This window comes from Lissotriton helveticus, chromosome 2_1 (assembly GCF_964261635.1).
Source record: "Lissotriton helveticus chromosome 2_1, aLisHel1.1, whole genome shotgun sequence".
In the NCBI taxonomy this organism is placed as follows: domain Eukaryota; kingdom Metazoa; phylum Chordata; class Amphibia; order Caudata; family Salamandridae; genus Lissotriton; species Lissotriton helveticus.
Window position 1 is genome coordinate 893,789,964 of NC_136059.1, and position 22,203 is coordinate 893,812,166.

General features: G+C 43.4%; 1 protein-coding gene across 1 annotated transcript in view; it reads left to right on the top strand.

The window, feature by feature from the left end:
• The window catches only part of SPTLC1 (serine palmitoyltransferase long chain base subunit 1), a 302,110-nt gene that overhangs the window by 148,924 nt on the left and 130,983 nt on the right, over window positions 1–22,203 (top strand). Inside the window, exons 10-11 of the mRNA XM_078675619.1 lie at window positions 6,462–6,557; window positions 19,629–19,725. Of these exons, the coding sequence (XP_078531745.1) occupies window positions 6,462–6,557; window positions 19,629–19,725 (193 nt within the window). The remainder of the gene's footprint in view (window positions 1–6,461; window positions 6,558–19,628; window positions 19,726–22,203) is intronic.

Below are 22,203 nucleotides of genomic sequence, written 5' to 3' on the forward strand. Positions count from 1 at the left end.
CATTTTTCCAAAGGTTTAGCATCTCAAACATTGCCTGTCGACTAGACCTCTCAAGCAAAAGATACATTATTGTATTGAAGTCAAAAGTTCCATTTGTAGGCCATTGTAACTCACAATTTTTCTTTGTATATTTATGTCACAAACAATTAAACACTGCATCGTAACCTTTACTCTTCATCATGTCCCATGCTGGCGATCCCTCTAGGGGAACTGGCTGACTTTCATCCAACCTCACACTCAAACAGCAACATCAGGGAAAATATTTCTAGCAATTTACTAAGATTTGGCATCTTCAAAGTATACCTTTCCTATCCAGTTCCAAAATTATATTTTAATGCTGATTAAATGTTGATCTAATTCGACCTATGCCTCGAGGAATTTTACCAAAAACTAATACTTGGGGGTCTTTATCAAACAAATAAAACCAAATGTAGACTCAGAACAATCTCACCTGATAATGTCTCCCGATTCCTCCCTCTGTCTGACCACCTGTTCTGGGACCAAAAGGGTCTTCTGTTCCAAGCTCTCCAATTACGGACCTCTGTCGAGATGGCCAGATGCATAAGAGCCTCAGTTTGAAGCTTCGGATGTCTGATGTGAGAAACCAATCTCCTTATGTGGGGCCCATGTAATCCAGCCATCTCTGGTCAATGCTTGTCAGCCTCAGTCGTTCTCTAGACTCGTCTGATGGATCATCCTCAAAGAGGTCCCTGTTTGGACGCCATTTGTGAAGACAGTAGTACAACTCTGTCATCCACTACTACACAAATAGTCAGAGGGAAAGTACAGCCTCCGTACAGCCTCCAGGAAGGGTGTACAGCAGTGAGCTAATATCAAATATCTGAGGTTTATACTTATTTCCAGATGCTGTTTGTTCACTGATATAACAGGCGAAACTGGTTTGTACATGAACTGGGAAATTTTGCATATGCAGCAAAAACTAACCTGATCAGTAACAAACTTCTGTGGTCTGGGAAAGTACAAAACAAGGCCAAGCCCAAAGCACAGCTGGGTTTTTGCATGTAAGTCACATGATTGCCAAGAAATGCTGAAGCATAACTCACATTTCATCAAGGACAGAAACTTTGTAGAGAATCTAAATTCATGCTGAACAAAATGGAGGCGACACACAAAATGGAAGAGTAAATGCTCAAATCAAAGATAGACATATGTGATGCATTCTAACATGCCCAAACAAGAATCTGATTGCTTTGTTTTTAGTTTGAAAAATCAAGAGGTGGACGGCAAGAGCGAGCATTCCCAGTACAGATGCAGCTTCGTGCCACCACCATCTTAACAATTTGAACCCAGACCCACAATGATAATTGTAAGGCCGGTATATTCAGAATATCTTTATCTCTTATGGCTGTAAGAGGTTAGAGATTCTCCAGTACCATTGGTTACGGTCTATGTTAAGGAGTACAGCTTTTTTTCTTTTTTTTTTTAGCTACATTTTTTGAAACCGCCCTGGATTCTGTTCAGCTGGGCCCACATTTCTAACATTTTTATCTTCTCTCTTTTTAGTAAGTTAGTGGGGTCACCCTAATCCATTTACAAGAAAGATTGTTTCTAGAATTTAATTAGCATTGAACAAGCGGTGTGGATTGCTTTTGCACTTATTGCTGTCAGCATCTGAATTTAATTTGAAATTGACTTGTTAGGGTGCTGGTATGGAGGTTCTTGGTATATGTAAGGAACATAATTTGGGTATTTTGTGTACTACTACTTTGCCCATAACTCCATATTAATAGATAGTTTTAATGTCTATAATCATTCCTATTTTTGATATATTTGTTAAGTAAATATGTTAGATACGGGGGGTTAGACACTTGGGAATTGTGTTCGATGAATAATTTTGCGATAATGTAGATTAAAATCTGAAATAAGGTGCACTTTCTCACAAAAGAAAATATAGTGCATAGTCCAAATGCTTGATTTCCCTTTAAATGGTTCTTGAGTGGTTTCACAAGTTCTTAAAAGTGGAGCACGTTGCAGCCACATCTTTGGGTATTCATGACAAGTTTACAGTTGATGAAACATCAGATTGTCCTATTTAAAGTGTCATTTCTGATAGAGACCTGTACCCGCAGATTGTACCCCGTAGCAGCTGCAGTTGTTGCCGATGGCTTTCCATAGCAGATGTGATGTGAGCGGACCTAGTGGTGCCACCCGCATGGGCTGAAATCAGTTCTTTTCTGTCAGCACCAAAAGATGCGGATCCGGAGCTACCCCTTGTCTCTAGATTCTATATTGTTGTTCTCTTCCGGGGATTAAACCCTGTGGGGAATGTTGCAAACAAATGTCTGTGACTGACCCACGTGTCGTTTGCCTATGGTGCCTAGAGATGCCACTGTTCCAAGTCCTCCAGTGATTGCACCTTGATGCACGCCACAGCCATTCAAGCTCGGAAAGCCAAGCTCTTCGTGGCCAAGCACTGCAAGACCCCCACGCTGGGGGATCAGTCTAGGTCTAAAGGTAGGTCGCAATCACGCTCTGGTGACTGGTCTTTGAGCTTCAAGTTCTCTGGAAAATCCCAAGACGTTGTTCAAGAAGTCCAAGCAGAACTCTGCCTCGTCTCACCACTTTTGGTCCCCTAAGAAGGCGCAAGGGTCATCGTGCCTCCACGTTGTGTTCCCAAAGTTGCCCTACTTCAGAAGATCTCCACGATGCCATTGGTCTGGATACCTCCCCAGACACTGGACTACTCCCACCACCCTCCGCAGCATCAGTCCCTCCCCAGCACCAGCCCCTCCTCAGCGCCAGCCCCCAACCATAATCTGCCATGGAAGAAAGTGCTTTCTTTACTGTGGTTATACAAAGGGTGGCAAAGGTCCTTAATCCTCACCTTCTCACACAAGAAATTAAAACCAATGTTTTGACTGAGATGTAGGCAGCCCAGTCTTCCACACCCCCAGTTGCTGCCCCCTTCTAAGCTTCTTGAGGGGCTCTGGACAGTACAGAGCCATCCTGTCAGAGGCAGTATCTGACACTTTCTTCCAGGGTGGCTGGTGATAACTTCGGAAAGGTGGGTCCCGTAAATTGTTCAGTGGGGTTATTCTTTCATTTCTTGAGCCCTGCTGCACCTTCCCCCAAACTCCAAACCACTGGCCTAAGGCCATAGTTGTCTCTTGCAGCAGGCACTGCAAGCTCTTTGGGCTAAAGGAGCCATATAGAGGGTTCTGGTGCCAGACATTGGTTTTGGTTTTTATTCTCACTACTTCCTGTTGATGAAAAAGCACAAGGGCCTCCGTCCTATATTAAATCTTCACACTAAATACCTTTCTGAAAATGACAAGTTGAAGATGCTCTACCCTTTACCCTGATGACTAAATTGTAGTGCTAGACCTGCCAGAAAATTATTTTTGCATACTGGTCTGCAAGCCCATAGGCATTACCTGAGTTTCACAGTAGGCCATCATCATGTTCAGCGGGCTTGCTCGCACTTAATCTTTACCAGTGCCCCTCGGGTGTTAATGAAAGTGATTGCGGGTTTTGCAGTACATTTTCGGGGGTCCCAGTCTTCCCCTACCTCAACGACAGGCTGAAGGTGGGCTCTCCTCAGGCAGTCGTCAGTCACTTCCACACTACAACAAGCCTTTTAGGATTGTTGGGTTTCAATATTAACATGCTGAAGTTGCACCGGACTTCTTTGCAAACGTTCTCCTTCATCATAGGTATCCTGGACATTGCAGTTTCGCACTTAACCTGTGGAGTGGAGAGTCCAGGGCATTTGATCGACAATCCCTATGTTTCAACCTCCGTGAGGATGACTTTGAGGCTGTTGGGACTGATGGCCTTCTGCATCCTACTGGTCAAGCATGCCAAGTTGCATTTGCGGGCTTTGTAGTGGCATCGGAATTCCCAGTCGGTGCAGCACCAGAGGGATTTTTGATTACATCTAGTTTTCGAAGGACACTGCCAAAGATCTCCAGTGGTGGCTGTAGGACTGTGATTAGGTCAGTGGCCCACCCCTCTCCTTACCACACCCAGAGCTCACAGTGGTGACCAATGCATTGCTTCTCGGTTGGGTTGGAGAGGTCAGTTGGGGGAGGTGGAGATCAGAGGTATTTTATCTCCAGCAGATGCCTGGCTCCATAATAACCTTCTGGAGCTGAGAGCTATCCGCTTGAAATTGAAAGCATTTCTGTCCTCCATCAACAAGTGCTTAAGGACAACACTACTGCTATATTGTACTACAACGAGCAGTCAGGGTCTTGTCGTGGAACCTGTGCTAAGAGGTTTTGCGTCTCTGGATGTGGCTAGACGGCCAAGAAATTTCTGGTGACCCACCACAGGCTGATTCCCTGAATACCAGAGAGGACCAGCTAAACTGTAAACGGCTTGCGGATCACTAATGGCAGTTACATCTGGAGGTGGCACAGGGCATTTCTGCGAATGGGGAGAACCCTGCCTCGATCTTTGCCGCACTTCTGAGATTGTGAACTGTCTGCGCCTCTTGTTCGGAGACATGTTTCACATCGAGTAGCAATAGGGACTCCTGTACACCTTTCCGCCTATACTTCTCCTGCCTAGAGTACTGGGCCCCTGTCATCCAAGTGGCTCCGAAGTAGGCACTGAGATTATGATATGCCGAACTCCTTTGCTATAGCATCTGTCCTCTGATCAGGCTGCCCCTTGAGGAGAATCTCCTGTCATAGCAACAGGGCAGTGTCCTGCACCCAGCCTGCAACACTCTGCACAACTTCCACCTTCATGCTTGGAAATTGAGCAGTGAAAGTTTATTGCTTTAAACCTTCCAACGGGAGTGGTTGACATCATCTGAGTACACCAGCTTCCCTCAACCAAATCTGTAGACGCCTGCTGTTGGAATGAGTTTGTACCTTGGTATGAAGGTAAATAGATTGACTTTTTGTTGTTGTTAATGTTGTCCCTAGCCCAGCAATGTATTTGGACTCTACTAACCGATACTGTGGCCTCTTTTCTGTTGCCGTACCAGCTATCATTATTTAAATCTGTTGCTTTGCCATTCCTCTACAGGTTACAGCTAATTTTTCCTCCTCCTTCTTTTATTTCCCACTGGGACTTACATTTGGTCCTTGTGTATGCCTTTGGAGCCCCTCCACAGTTCTCTGACTCCTTACCCTCAAGACAGTTTTTCTTGTCACTATTACATAAGTGCAACAGCTCAGCGGACAATAGGCCCTTTCTATTCACCTACCTTATATCATGTTCTGCCCAGACAAGTTGGTCCTCTGGACTCAAGCTTCTTTCCTTCCAAAGGTGGCGACTCCATTTCATGTTGATCAGATCATCACCCTTGCAGTGTTCTTTGCTCTGCTTCAACCCTCTAAGTAGGAGGAAAGGCTTTGAATGTTAGATCTGCTTCTATATTAATCTACCAAAGACCACTGGGTAGACATTCAGCTCTTTAACTCTTTATTGGGTTCACTGTAACGAAGAAAGGCAAGGCTGTGCAGAGAAGGGTCATCTTGCGCTGGATTGTACTCTGCACTGAGGCCAACCCCTGAGGTTTCGCTGGCTCATTCTAACAGAGCCAAGGCAGCAACCACTGCTTTGGTCCATGGGGTTGCCTGTTCTAGATATTACTTAGGCTACCACTTGTTCGCCACTCAGGAGGTTCACTAAGAACTATTGTCCGGACAAGCCAGGTCCACCAAGAAGGCCACATTGCCCACTCTGTCCTTCAGGACTTAATGGTTTGAGCCAGTTCCACTACCTAGGAGATATTGTTTTGGGTATGTATTCAAAAGGTGGGGAATCTGCAACTAGAGGACCCTATTAGAAGAATAAGTTCCTTACCTTAGGTAACACTGTTTCTTCTGGAGACGCTATCCAACAGGTGATTCCTGTTATAATTACCCCAGCCCCCTCAACTTTCCCTCCATGTCCTGTAAACTAGTCTCATGTCATTAAAAGATCCCAAATAAAAAATCTGCACACTGGTCACAGCAAATTGGTTTGGCTCCACGCCTTTGAATGTTGAAGTGCCAAGAAAGCAACTGATGTCATCGTGCATAGGTGGTGCCTAAATAGGTCCACACACATCACATCTGACGTGGAATGACTTTGATGCTGAGCTGCTGGTGCTGCCTGCCAGTGCCTAGGGATACTGCTGAAATTTTTCCGTATCCAGTCTGACTTCTGGGGAAGTTTTCAAACAATGAGGAATCTGTGTTAGTCTGTACCAGAAAGAGCATTACCTACCGAAGGTAAGTAACTTATTCTTTAGAAGTTGTTAATTCCCCTTCAATACTCATTCAACAAATTTAACATTTAGACACTTTCACATTTTCAGATTGCATTGCAGTAGACAGATGAATGTTGCAAGTTTTCAGACACGCACATTACTCCAAGTTATGTGTACTTTTCTATAATATGTTGCTTGAGAGCGTATGCAGTTAGTGAAAAGTTGCGAACAACCTTTTATTAAACCTAAATACTTGGAATTGCTCTGATAGATTGTGTTCTTTTGCCTTTAGATAGAGGATATAGATCTTATAATTGCAAACATGGAGAACGCTATTGCTTCTGTTGGTGGCTTCTGTTGTGGACGATCCTTCGTTATTGACCACCAGGTATGCATATTTGGATTAATTTACTTATAGTTCTTGAAAGTGCTTATGTACTGTTCACAATGGTGATCTGAAGATAGCTGAAACATCTTAACTTTGTGGTTGGATGGGAGTAAACAGCAATTTAAATCCTTGTAAAGGGTTCTTTTGTAGTCTTAATGTAAAAACAAAACCACTGTTTTTTATGGGGGATTTTTTTTATTGTAAGCTTAAATATTTGATAGGTTTCGCCTGCGTAGGCTGCGCATGCGCAGTCTCACTGGTGAGATCTAATGATTTTGAGGAGCTTTCACTAGCAGGCTTTAAACCCCTCCCCTCTTTCCCATTGGCCAGCGTCATCGTTTATGCTAAACGGTGGCCAGCCATTGAGAAATAGCTTTTGCTGATGTAGACTTTTCGCTTTTTCTGCCGTCACACTTCGATGGCCTGGCCTGCCTTCCTTCTGGCGTAAAAGGTTTCTTATCTTTATGGGGCCAAACACATGGCCCCATAAAGATAATAAACCTTTTACTTCAGAAGGAAAGCAGGCCGAGGCCGTCCAAGTGGGACGGCAGAAAAAGCAAAAAGTCTACGTCGTGGCAAGCGCTTGTCTGGGAATGCTACAGAGAAGAGAGGCGCAGTTGTGCTGCTCCATTGTGTGAAGGGGGAGTTTGGTGGGTATCTAAGCACAGGCGCGGGTCGCGACACACTCTCTCTCTTGGGAATGCTACAGAGGAGGGGGCGCTGCTGCTCCATTGTGTGAGGGGGGTTGGGGTGAAAGTACCGTAAACAGAAGGGTGAGCCCCAAGCCCAGTGTGGCCCGCAGGGGGTCTGTGGCGGGGCCGTCAGTATGAAGGACACGAGACAGCAGCCTCGTTTATGTTGGTTTGTGAGAATGCTCCTGTGTGATCTGGACAGAAAGTGTGGTGTCACTACGTACGAAGGCTGAACCTGAAAACAAGACGTGAAGGCAAGGAAGGTGAATACAAATAATGGGTATGAGGTAGCAAGCCCCAGCCAGGCCTACTAGTGCAAGGGATTCGCCCTTCTCTGCTCAGAGTCCTTAGACCAATAGTAAGAAGTTGACACAGAAACTGGAATAGAAAAGACAGAGTTTATTAAACCTCATGAGGTGGAACTACATTCACACAACACCCTTCGGTATAGTATGAGATAGCACACTGACTAGAAGAAGCTGGGTCCTTTTATACCCACACAGGGGCTCAAATGAAGGCAGTACAAGTATAAGCTGCTGTTCTTAGGCACATACAAGGTCATACAGAGAATGCACAGTTGACAAGTGGGAGGAGCCAATAGTTAACTAGTTGGAGTAAACACATCCTGACAGTTACATGCTAGGGAGAGCTGTATGCTCTTCTGAGCACGTGCAAAGTAGAGGGGACTAAACATACCTTGTCTTTAGGCAGATTTCAAGAGCAGTTGACAGGAAGGTAGGACAGAACTCATGGCATACAAAATGGCCGATAGAAAGACAAAATGGATTCCGTAAAACGGGAAAATAGGTCGAAAAACTGGATGTCTTCTGATTCTTTGAGTGCAGCACGGTCGTGATAGGGCCGCCACATGCAGGCGCGGGGTGCAGTGGGTGTTTTTGAGGGTCCTAGTCTTCTGTGAGAAGCGTGCCCCCCCCCCCCCCCCCTGCTGGTTACGGTGGAGAGTGTGGGACTGCTGCTGTCTGCGCGCTTCCCTTATGGCATGAGCATTAACGTGAACACTAGACTCCGCGCTGGACACATTGTTGGTAATTCAAGATGCCTGGCACATGTGTGCTGCGAAGAGGCAGCCATGGGAAGCCAGCCAGATTCAACCTTTTTCGGGGGTGAGGCCAGGAGACCCAATTGGCACCATATTTTTTCCTAAGTATATGCTGGAAGGCACTCGCGGGGGTCTGTCTGTGCTCGAGTGTGCTTTGCTGGCATGCCTGGCGGTGCGCCTGCGGGAGTTCGCCTGGCACTCCGCCTTTTCTTCTTCCAAGGCAAGTTGCAGGGATTGCTGTGTTCCTTCTGAATGATGGCGGGGGGGTGGTGGGGACCAAAGGTAGCGCTTGGATGGCCCACCAAGGGGCGAGAGCCGCTGTCTACGGGGAATGATGCAAAGGAGGCCGGAGTTGGAGTGCACAGCTGTGTGCAGGGATAACGCTTGTGAAGGGGGACAGTGGCTCCAACGCTGAAGGCACACTTTATTTTATTGATTTATTTAATGCATTTTTATATAGCGCAGACTTTACCCAAAGGTGTCAGACGCTTCACAATAGAACCAAGTACGTTACATGAACTGAATTTTGCATATTTACAAGTCACAGGTATAAATGAGAAAGAATAACAAGCATTGGCATAGCCTTGCTTATAAGTGTTTACCCATGCAACACTTGTTTCTCCCTCTTGCTCTGTGTCTAAATCAGTTGCGTAAAAATAGGGTGCTGGTGCACTAAACTGACCGCAGGTTGGCCCGAACTGCAACCACGAACTCAAATTAAGCCATAATGTCAAGGTCAGAGGGGTTTGCAGGGCTTATAAGGAATCGGAGGATTTGCAGAGTGTTACGGGCCAGTGGACTTGCAGTGTGAGGGCTTTAGTATGGTTTACAACATTGTGGGATTTGCAGAGGCAGTTAGAGGTCTTCATGTACTGCTGGCATATACTTTCACAAAGCACGTTACGGTTTTATATTCTGCTCTCACTATTGTTCGTGTGTATGTAGCATGTTTGGGCGTCTGGTCGTTGCTGTGGCAGCACCATAGCCACTTACACTTGGTGCTTGTTTTGTTTCTTATGCTTCTTGTTTTGCAGACAACACATTTGTTGCATTTCAGACTATGGGAATGCCTGGGCATATTAAAACCAAGTATTTTAGGAGGAGCGAGAACTCTGTGTTACTATGCATTACAAGCATTGAAAATGCAATAGGTCTCGCCTTTGATTAAGTTAAAGCCACTTGCTTTGCTAATGGTATTGTATTCTAGCTTTGAATTATTTAGTGTATATTTGTGATATGAACATATATTTGGTCTCCCCTCACCCCTTTCTTCTGCCTCATGCTATTTGTAATTCTCACTAATTGAAATGAACACACATACTATTCTATTCGTTCACCTCCCAAATCTGAAAAACTGCTCTTTTCTTACTAACGCTATGCCTTAAACTACTACATACTAGCAAAACAATTCTAACTGCATACAACATATCACAAATATACACTAAATAATGCAAAACTAGAATAGATTACCATTAGCAAAGCAAATGGCTTTAACTTAAAGGCGAGACCTATTGCATTTTCAATGCTTGTTTCTTTTAGCATTGATGTTTGTTTTGTAAAGGATAGTTCCTCACTCAGTTAACTCAGTATGAATTGCTTCTTAAAGCTTTAATATACTGCTAAATGTAATTCCGTTTCTGATAGCTGCAGATTCCTCACCTTTTGAAGTTTCCTAGGGGCCAGGCTGGATCTTAAACTTTCTGCAGTAGCTCCTGCATATTGTTAGATGGCTCCATTTAACTCTGTGTTGACTTATTCCGACCTCAGTGACCGCACAGAGCTGCATGTATGCGCCATTCATGCATGTTGACAGTGGTGCCTCTTTTTCTGAGTCCTTTTAGGTATACCTGGAGCGATTCGCCAAACGTTTTGGGTGTATTACCAACTTTTCCAAAAGAAAGGAATGAAGTAGATGTCAATCACGGACCCAAACAACGTCTGTCTTTGGTTCCTTGGCCCTAAACACAACTCAAAGGCCAGCAATAGAATTTCTCTGCAGCATGCAAAGCATTAAGCCAAGACTTATGTCACCGAGTACAATAATTTAGGATAGTCTTGTTCACCACTGAGAACGGTCCCAGTCGCAGTCTCCAGCAAGTCCACTAAAATGATGAAAGACCAGTCTTGACCAAAGCACAAGACCAATTCGGATTCAACTCTGTTTTGCTGCTGCTGTCCCAGGGAGATGTCAAGCAAGCAATCTGCACTCAAAAGCTCAGACTCTGGGGGCATCGTCCGAGGCAGACCCAATTCTGAGACTGAAGTTGATGTGCCTCGTGTTTCCCAGGCCATCGTAGGCTCTGCAGAAGATCTGGCCTTTAAGGAGGCAATGCAGGAGTTGTTTTTGGTGGCTGCGAGTCCCTCCCTTTGGCATGCCTCTAGAAACCAGCAGATCTAGCAGTCCTCCTTCTCACTAGCTGCAGCCGAGTCAGTGAACCCTACTATGTTTATAAGGGACTTGAAGAGGGCAGAGTTTAAACCAGTTGGTCATTCATGTTGTTCAGTTTAGTTATGCTTTCCCTGTTCTGTCTACCCTCTTATTCCTTCAGTTTGTAGCTAGGCATCTGTAAAGCATGTGGTCATCCTAACCAGAAAAAATCGGACGCTGTTCTCCGAGGGTGTGATTGAAGTAGCACCTGAAGCAGAGAGATACACAAAGGATGTTACTCCCAATATATCTTGGTCCTCAAGAATCATGGGGGAATGAGGCTAATATTAGATTTCAGGTTTGGTGAATACCTTCCCAGGAAGGACAAGGCCAGAATGCTGATGTGTTGTCACAGCTCCCTGCGACCTTGTATTCTAGAGACTAGATGGGTCCTTAGATTTGCTGAATGTTTTCTTTCCTTTGTAAGTGCTGCAGTTCCTCCAGGTTTTCTCTGATTTGGAATTGGGTTAGAGCACTTTCAGTTAACCATCCTGCCTTTTAAATTACCTCGCTACCTCCAAAACCCACCCTCATGTGTTCATGTTGGTAGGACTAAGGAGACCGGGTGTATGATCACCCCTTGTTTGGGTTCAACAGGGCAGAAAAATGAAAATAATTCCAGGAACTTAACTTTTTGACTTTGTTTTACTTTGCATTAAGCTCTGCTATGATCTGGCCAAGAAGCCTCCTGAGGATCTTCAATCTCATTCCAGAAGGGCAAAGGTAGTGACTCTGTCCTTGTCTAGAGGTGTTCCGGTATTCAATATCTGCCAAGATGCTGCATGGGTGTTTGATACTGTAGTGCCTGGTAGCTGTATGAACAATCAGTAAGGAGGGTCATTTTGCCCACTCTGTCATGCATAACTTCATGGTGTAAAATTCAGTCCTCCGACCCTCCAACTTTCGGAGGGTACTGCTTTGACATGGATTCAAAAGGTGATGAATATTTGATTAGAAGTATCCTTTAGAAGCACACGTTACCTACCTCTTTCTAGAACACTCTTTCTGGTGGTATTTCTGTAGCGTGAACGTAAATAAAAGGCAATGGACCACTAGTACTAAGAATTTGTTTTCCCAAAATGTCCAGTGCATGCTTTTGCTAAACAGAAGCCTCTGTAGTAATAAAGACAGTTTTGTATGTGTTGCATCACCTGCCATGCACCATCCATCCTCTGGTGTACCTCTGGTGTACCTTAGAATTGTAACTTTCAGGTTGGTAAACTACTAAGTCACACACCTGAAACCCACAATGCATCATAACCTTTAGATTATTTTTATTTTCATCATTGTCTTTGGAGCAAACTTTTTGTTTTCAAAGTTGTGTTGCAACCAAAAAAGTGTGGTTTATGTGCTGCAACATGAATGACATCTAAAGCTATTCCACCACATCGGACTCTGCAATTACTACATGTGTAGTTGAACTTACATTGAATCAACGCATCTATAACTATAGATTCCTGAAGACTCCTTGCTTGCCTTCTGGGTCATATGAGAATGTCTCTTTGAGGACAAATTCGAAATAACACATTAAATCTGCACAACCTAATCAGAATAGCATTCGTAATCTAGACCTCTTATGAGATCACAATTAATAAAGCTGTTTGATCTGTCAGCATTTTAATTGTAAACATACTTTCTGTCATATTTGTGAGTGCCAATGGGCTTACTGTGCTGCCAGAGACGCAAGGGTTACAGAGGTTGTAGTGGCAGTTTAGACCATCCATTCCGTTGAGGGTACTTGTAGTAAATCTCAGTTAACAAACCTGGAGGAAGGACAATTTTGAGAGGCCATTTCCAAAGGCTTATTCACTTTTGGTGCTGCTTCTGAACTGCCGGATTCTTGACATTGATAATATCTTTGTCCCCAAAAAGAACCCTGGGTGAGTGAGTCCTGATTCCTCAACACCAATATTCGAGCACAGCATATTTTAATTACTTGAAACAAATGTTTTTATGTTTATACCCAACACAGAACATATTGTAGCAAAACTTCCGGAGGATGTACTTATGTTCACAGCCACAGGTAAATCCTCTAATTGTTCATTTCAACCACTTTCTTGCAAGACTTGTACCAAGTAAACTACATTTGAACAGGCTATTTCACCTAATATACACCATTATCATGTCCCTAAGTGGTGTAAGCCAACTAAACCAGCCATCAACCACTTGTACCACACAACCTAGTATTATATTCACAGCCTATGACACAGATAAAGAGGAGGACCTGGGCCAAACATTTTCAGACCTTCACCTATCCCTTTTTCTGAAGATGACTAGAACGCAAATTTAGTAGTCCGGTAATAAAGAACCGCTAGAGCAGTATCCCAGTAAAGCATCACCCTCAGACAAAACTTCAACTTTACATGCAGTAATTCATTGTGGTTCTTTCCAGCATGTGATCACAATGGCCATGGGAAACTCAAATGATGAGTTTGTTATTGATGTATTGTCCAAAACTGAGAGAACTCTGCAGTATCTACCAATGCTAAAATCTTTCTTAAATTTGGCTGAAAATTTAGAATCTAGTAAAGCCCCTTATATAACTCCTAGAGTATTATACAAATATAAAGCAGCTCTTCTGGATCCCCTTTACATTTGAGATCATGTCCCCCAAGACTATTATAGTTCATACATCTACAAAGAGATCTATTAACCAGCATTCCATTGGAGGACCACTTCTTGATAAGGAAAACAAATGCCCTGCCTTTGTGAAGAGAGTGGTGGTGGACCCAGTAAACTCTTGGTGCATTGCCAACTCCCAGGCACTTCTCAGCAGGTATAATTGTTTCGAGTAATGGCAAATGGAAGATCTTCTCCACCATCTTTCAGAAAAGGGGAACATAAATTGTAGCTGAATGAAAAGATTTTTTCTATCTCTGGGAGACTATACTTCCAAGTTGCTGCCCATACGTCAGGCCACCAAATCAATGCCAGTGCCATTTTATATTGCCATGCTTGCCTACTTATTTCTAGGTTCTACCCTGAATTCTTGGGATAACTATTAGATTTTCCATTTGATGGCATTCTTTTGTCTGGCCTGCAAGGTGATGACGTCCTTGAAAATAAAAAATGAAAAGCCCCTATTTTGCCAAGTTCGTAGGTGCATGTCAACAGCAAATACCATTGCAATGCTGTCAACAAAACACTGCAATTCACAACACCCAACAGACAAGCCCTCCAAGGTGCTCTGTCTTTTTAACATCAAGAACATCTAGAACTAACCCTGCAAATCCAGACCTTTCAAGGGTAAATTTTTTAGGGCAACAATAAAAGCCATGGCAAAGGCTCCCATTCACAAGAAACTTTCGTTCCAACCAAGTAAATGAACCTGCCCCCATCCCTCCTAGCACAAAACACAGCTCAGTTGAAGGCTCGAAGATTACCCTCTGTAGTGAAGAAAGAGAACAACTGACAAATTGGTATGGTCCAGCGTGCTACAAAGCTACACCATCGAGTCCACGCACCTGCACCCAAATATACCTCCATGAAAATACAAAGTCAACAGAGATCATATACTTTTGCTAAAAGACATTTGCTCACTACCAAGCAAAGGCACAATAGAGGAAGTATTGTAATGTCACAGAGGTTAGCGGTTCTTACTCTGTGTACTGCCTGAAATCAAAAAAATTAAAGACAGTACAATCCATTCCATCTTGGATTAAGTATCCCCAGTATGTCCCTAAAAATAATTAGTTTCAAGACTAACTTCCTAGCATCATTTGATTTTATGGGTGCCTACTTTAATATTATGAGGCTCCAGAATCATCTTAAGTACCTTCACTTTATGGGAGGTGTTGTTTATCAGGGCCTTTATATCATCAGTGCCTGTCTCACGTTTGAAGAAAAGTGTTCCTGCTTCATCAATTGGAGTTCACATTCAATGCCAGAAAGTCCCATCTATAACTGCTGCATATCATCTGCAGTCCAAGAACTAACAGCATGAATGACCAGTTAGCCCAAGCTTTTCCAAGAGTATACAAACATTGTTTTAGACTTCATAATCTCAGATTGTGAGAATGGCCATGAAGTGCTTGGATATAATGGCTTTCTTCATATTTAATTTCCAGTGTGCATCTGCAGATGCATCCACTGCTGGAGTGTTTGGTGCCCATGAACATAAGCATCTAGGGAATTCTATTGTTGACGACTCAGATCAAGCACAAACTACTATGGTGGAACACACAATCTCACAATAGGGAAACATTCTGCAGTGCTCCAGGCACACCAACTGCCAGCAACAGACTCTTCCCTTCAAGTATGGAAGGCTCCATACATCCCCTTTCTCTCTTCTGGAAAAATGGACCAATGCAAAACAACTAATCCATACAAGCAAAGGCACTTTGTTCCCTTTTTTCCATGTTGAATGTGCCTGCAAAAGGCCTTTAAGTTGTCTCTGCATGTCTCACAAACATGAATGCATTTGGCTGTGCCACCTAGTGAGTGAGCGAGCACAAAGGAGAAAATAACTGTTCGAGGCATATGAGCTGTAGATTGTATACTTTAGCATGGATCGCCATCTGGTGTTGGGCTCGGATGTTTGCACCTTGTTTTTGTCGAAGAAGTCTTTGTAGTCACGGGATAGGTGACTCCTCCTTATGGTGATAGTGCGCATGGGCATCGACTCCATCTTCAGATTTTATTTTTCCCCCTATCAGGTTCGGATGTAAACAGCTGCGTTCCAGGTCTGTATCGTATTCGATTCTTCTTCGACGCGCAATCCTTCACCGCTCAACGGTATTGTTTTCGATCGCGTTCCTCGACGAGGATCCATAAATCTCAACACCTTCGATTCCGGTTGTCGATGCGGGCCGTTGGGCCTATCCTCGCCGTCAGGCCCTACAGCTGATGGAAAGAACTCCATTCAAAAAATGCCCCATGTGTGGTGCCAAATTCCCACACACTGATCTCCACGAGGTCTGTAACCTTTGCCTCTCTCCAGAACACGAGGACAAAGATTGCCTGGCCTGCGCCTCATTTCGATCGAAGAAAACCATAACCACACTGTCATAACAGATCTGCACCATCGATTTAGGTTCACCACTAATTTTACCAAGTCTCATCTTCAAGCCCTACAGGTTCACCCTTATTTAGGGGCTATTCTAACCACACAAGTAGGTCAAGTCTATCCCAATACTGCAAGAATCCAATCTTTCCAAGCGTTAATACCCCAGTTTCAATCAAATCACCAACTCGCAGCACAACTACACATGCGACCATTGCAGGAATGCTTAGCTCAAGTCAAGTGTCATTTGGAAGATCTGGGGTTGATAAACAGCCACACTCCTTACTCGCTGCAGTGGTGGAACACCAAAAGCCTATTACAATGCCTGCTTTTCCTCATCCTGGTTTCTCACATCACTGTCACAACGGATGTGTTACTCATGGTACGGTGTGCACACTTGCAGGATCTCACAGTACGGGGTGTTCGTGAGACCAAACATCTGAGTCTCCTCATCAACTACCTAGAGCGTCATGCTTTTCACCTAACATTGAAAGTGTTCATACCTCACCTAATTGGCATGGTTGTCCTAGTCTGGATGGACAATATGACCGCAATTTATTACCCACAGAAACAAGGGGGGGGGCATGTTCTCCACAATTATCTCGCCTATCTCAGACAATTTGGGGCTGGGCTCTCTATCTAAACATTCACCTGTTAGAGTACCTTCTGTGAATAGACAACAGTGTTTCCGACCACCTCAGCAGGATGTGGAAACAGGTTCACAAGTGGGAACGCCAAGCTCATGTCCTCCTCCCATACTTCCACAGATGGTGCTTCCCTCAAATAGATCTGTTTGCAACTGCAGACAATGCAAAATGCCCAAACTTCGTCTCCATGTTCCCACATCCACTATCCATCGGCAATACTCTATGGATGAATGTGTAAATGTGTGTGTTTCGATTTATATAGCGCACTAATCACCCAGGGGTCTCAAGGCGCTTGCTTAGGGAACCCGTCCTGGTATTCCCCTGTGAGATACCCCGGCAGGGTATTCACAAGGTGAAAGCCAGGCATCCCGCTGCGAGGGGCCGTAGTGGAGATTAAGCAAGCTATTGCCCAGAGTCGCAGAGTGTGACCCCGTGAGTCGAGTAGGCACCGGAGTGAGAATTGTCGAGTCTGTGGAATTTTTTGTGCCCGAGACCCGCCGAGGCGGGGAATCGAACCCTGGTCCACGGCTGATCTCAGCTTCCGGGTCTGCCGCCTCTAACCACTGAGCCACGCTTCTCTGACCATGAATTGGTCAGGGTCATTTGCCTACACTTTTCATCTTCTCCATCTCTTTCCATGTGTGGTTCAGAAGCTCAGGCAAGCATCTCCCACATGGGCCCCTCAACCCTGGTTCACAACATTACTGGACCTTTCTATAGTTCCCCACAAGAACCTCAGCAACATACCAGACCTTCTTGCTTAGAACCATTGAGAAATCAGGCACCCAGATCCCAAGTCTCTCAGCCCAGCGATCTGGCTCCTGAGGTCATAGATTTCGGTTACCTCAGTCTCCCTCCTGAATGTGTGATAATTTTTAAAGAAGCGAAGCGATTGCAATAGCTGCCTATCTTCAAAACAGGCAACACGTTTCTTTATTCAAATTATCAGTCATTAAAGCCTTCATTGAAGGTCTTAAAAGAGTAATTTCATCATGGATTCAACCTGCACCCTCCTGGAACCTTAACATTTTTCTTACATTTTTTATGGGCCCTCCATTTGAGCCCCTGCATGCCTGCCCCCTCCAATTTTGCTCTTGGAAGGTGGCTTTTTTAATTGCTATTACCAGTCACAGGGGTGTTGTTGAGCTCCAGGCACTGACCTTTGAAGAGCCCTTCTTCCATCTCCATAGAGACGGGGTGGTCCCCCACACCAATCCCAAATTCCTGCAAAGGTTGTCTCTCATTTCCACCTTAATAAATCAATTGGGCTAAAGTTTTTTTCCCTCAACCAGACTGTTGCGGAGAGGGCTTTTCATACATTAAATATCAAAAGAGCCATCCTGTACTACATTGATAGGACTAAAACTTTTCGGAACGGTAAACAACTATTTGCTGCTTTCTCACCACCTCATAAAGGAAAGCCTGTATCCAAATAAGGTATTGTTGATGGATAGGTTAATGCATTCAAACATGTTACGCTAAAGCCTAAAGAACTCTACCTACACCTTCTATAGCACACTACTCGAAAGGAAGGCGCATCTATGACTTTCTTAGGACACACTCAAATAGCTGAAATAAGTAAAGCAGCTTTATGGTCTACACCACACATTTTCACTAAATATGTGGATGTTCTAGCATGCCAATGAGTTAATGTAGTTCAGGCTGTGCTGTGTACACTTTTTCAAACAATTGCAACCTCCACAGATTAGCCACCGCTTCTGAAGAGGCCTGCTTTACAGTTTATGCAAAGCTTTTGTATCTGCAGCCACACATGCCTTGAACTGAATATATTCCCCATATGCATCTGTTCATGGCATGTAATGGTTTAGACACCTGTGGCAGTTGCAGTTTCTCAGTTTCTTTTTTCTTTTAAATGAATGGACAGCTCTTTACTTACTTTTACATTCCATTCTCACCCGGTAAAATAATCTAACAAGGGAGTCGATGCCCATGTGCAATATCCCCAAGAGGAGGAGTCACTCTACCTCTTGGCTCGAAGGACTTCTTCGAAGAAAAACAACTTGCAAGAATACAGACCCAACACTAGATGGCAGGAGTATGCAAAGCGCATGCTCCGAACAGATGCTTTCAGGGTAACATATTCCTTTAAATATTTTGTGTCAAAATAATTCAGGTTCAGGACAACTTATGACTAGGTTAAAAAATATAATTGTGCAATGTAAATAGTGTAATATTGGGGATTAAGTAGTATATAATTATACACCTGGAAATACTTTTTATCCATTGATTGGCTTGATTAATCTACTTTTCCTAATTTCTATTTTAAGGGCAGCCAACAGCAATGATGCAGTGGTAAATCTTTGTTTTGGAATGTAACTTTAAAATAGCTTGTTTTTCTTCATTGTATTTTTAATCCGCTTTTAACAAATGTTCCTTACTGATGCAAGTATAAAAAAGACCTTGAAATATTTACACAATATACACCTGTGTTATCATTTGAAGCGACAACCGAGATTACACTCTAAATATTCACCACTTTACACTGTAGAAACAGGCCAAAGTAGTATCCTTCTCACATCATGCATTCCTTTGCAGGACAGTTAAGCATATAATAAGGGTCTGGCGGGGTCAATGCAGCTGGCCTGCTGTTTTTCCAGTTTACCTCATTCCTGTACCCACGTGTGTGTCAACAGGCACTCATTATTTTCTAGACAAATCTTCCATGCAAACAAATAGTTTACTGACAGTTGTCCTTAATTAGCCTCTGCTTGAATTCTGACCTGAACCTATGCTGTTTCCACCCACAATAGTTTTCTGTTCTTTATCATTTGTTCACAATAGCTAGGACAAGAATCCCCATCCAAACAAGGAAAAGTCACCTTTGTGTTAAATTCAAATGTCGTAGGCCGAAATCCCGGTTTACCTACACATGATTTCAATTTGAAACGGAATATGTGTTCATAATGTTTATACTAACATCTCTGAACTGAACCAGGTATGTTAAATACACATGGCATCCATCTAGGTGGTTCATGTAGAGGGTACCAATTGCAAACACTTGTACCAGCTTCTGAAGAACATTTCTAGCCTCAGTGCAATTTGCCAACATTACTGAATTGCGTATTAGTCTGGGACAATAGTGCACTCCAAAGTAATCAGAAAGCTACCCTTTTCTACCTTTGTTTAGAAAATATTTTGTTTTACATTTGGAAGCATGCTAATCTTCAAACAAGGACTTTAGGGAAATTCTACATTTTTAAGATGTTTATTCTTTTTATCAGCGCCTGTCAGGTCAAGGTTACTGCTTTTCGGCCTCCTTGCCTCCTTTATTAGCATCCGCTGCTATTGAGGCCCTCAACGTAATGGAAGACAATCCTGGTAAGTTTGCTGATTTAATTCCAATGTTAAGGATAGTGTGTTCTGGCATGCCACTGTTATCTGTGTGTAAGGATTCAGTGTTCTTATGCAAGTTACACTAAAATAATTTTCATGTTCATATATTAATGTAGCATTTCAGTAGACCATGCAGGTTTTAATTACAGTAAAAAATTGTTTTTTTGTGGAGAAAATTACAACCGTTAATCCTCCTTAGTAAGCTAAAATTGTATTCTAATGGATCGTATCTTTTGATTCAGTGTTTTTGTTTTTTCATACCTACAGTATACGTATAGATGGCTGGAAACTTTAAGCTTTGTGGTTCTTAAAGTGGATGCCTTTACAGATGTCACCTTATCCATGTGTCTTTTTTAGTAGATATTTTTCCTTAATAAATACATTTTGAACTTCCCCTCTTCTCATTCCTCTTGTGTTTTCCATTTTCATTATTTTAGCAGCAACTGGAGAGAGTATCTTAGACTATAAAATATAACACTGCTGACCAACTTTGCTCTCAGTCCAATTATTAGATCTGGGTTGGCCATCACAGTTGTCAAACCACCCTGTTGCTAACAATTAACATAGTGTGGGCTTTGAGACCACCCTTTTCAACCATTAGCTTACTTTAACGAACCTCGTTCAGCCATTGGCTTGCAAATTTGTTGTTCATGTTTTGGCTCAGCTGAGTGAAGTATGCATGCCTCATCTACCTCTGTGGGTCATTTGTATATATCCAATTGCCTCCACTTCATGCTTGTGTTGAAGTGCATGTGGGGCCACTTTATGGCTGTAGCACTGTGTTTTTACTAGCTCTTATATGCTAACGCTGCAACATTAAGCACATTAAACCCAGACCAATTAACTTTCCCATTGCTAGTCTTTCTTGTGGCTGTGGTCTAAGCTACCACCAATGCAAATTAGATCTGTTCCTCAAACCCACCCTGTACTTAAAGATATAAGCAAAAACACGTCTTTTTTTCCAACCCCACGCAGAACTGCCTGTGGTAATGCTGGGTAAAGACATTAATTGTCATTGGTGTATGGACAACTGTTCAATAGGATTTGGTTTGTCACAGTTTCTAGAATCAACTTTATATAAACATTATTTTTAGAACAAAGCCTCTGGAAAATCTTTTTTGGGCTTCATGATCTTGATGATGAGTATCTACCTCAGGACTATAAGAAAACGTAGCATAACCATAATGTTTCTGAATTTAAACACCACAGGGAATTGATCAGTGGGTGACAGATTTCTTTCCTTCTGAATGGTTGATGAAGGTATTTTGGAAAATATAGGCATTTAGACATTTTTTTTTTTAAATCCCTCTTAAAAGATGCCTTTTCATATAGGAATATGCCTTTGGCCGTCTCCAGGGCCTTGTCTGTGTAGGGGTACCAAACATGCACAAGTACATAGGAAGCCTAGCCTGTACTTGCCCTTGACTGGATACGGAAACTTTTTCAAGCATTGCACTAGCGCACTGCCAAGTGGTGCCATACGGCTATGTGCTGGCTCTGTGCCGCCCTGGTAGTGACGGTGTGGAGTCACATATAGCTGCCACCCTTGGGTGCTGATGTCAGTTCCTTTCTTTCAGCCCCTTCTGATGTGTTGGAAGCTCTGCTCCCAAATGTTTTAGCCTACCACTGACTCCTAAAATGAAAATCCAGTGTGATAGGGAATGATGCTCCCAACCCAAACTACAGGATTCACACCGCACACTTAATGTAGAAAACAGATGTTGGTCACAGACCAGCACAGGGTGCCTCTTTGATATTTTGAGTTAGGGATATGACTTTAAGTAATACAATAAGAAGGGCCCTCATGCACCCCAAACTTGACCCGTAAACCAAAAGCAAAGCTGTAAGTCGCTGAACTTAAGAAGTCATCAAAATAATTGTGTATGTGATGCTCTAGGTTGCAGACGTGGACTTGTTCATGCTCCCGGATACGTTCCTGTGAAAGATTAGCTTTGTGGTCGAAGTCATCCAGTAAACCTAAAAAAATAAATAAAAAAAAGTCCAAGCGAAAATGTAAAAAAACGAAGTGCAACTTCAACAGATCCCTCCATTCTGTATCCAAGGAAAGGATGTCATCATTTGTTTGTCACACTTAGGTTCCTGGGTCGTAGAGCAGATTCCACAAATGATCCTGGCGCACCTCAAATTGCACACATCGTTGGTCATGCTGCTTTAGATTGAGGCGTTCTAAAGAAGCCATGCTTCAGATTTTCAGGGCACTTCCAGCTCCCTCTGACACTCCTTTGGGCCTCAATGAACCGCAAGGAATCCAGTCTGGTTCTCACTGGCAGGTCTGTCCCTCATGCCTTACGCTTTGACCCATTCTGAGTCTCATATTGACTCTGCTACCTATATCTGCTCTGGTCCCAGGACCTGCACCAGGCCAAGCTTCTTGTTGATGCCAGTACCAGTTCTTCCAGAGCCGGAAAAGGATCTGGTGCTGATTCTGGTGCCTGACCCCCA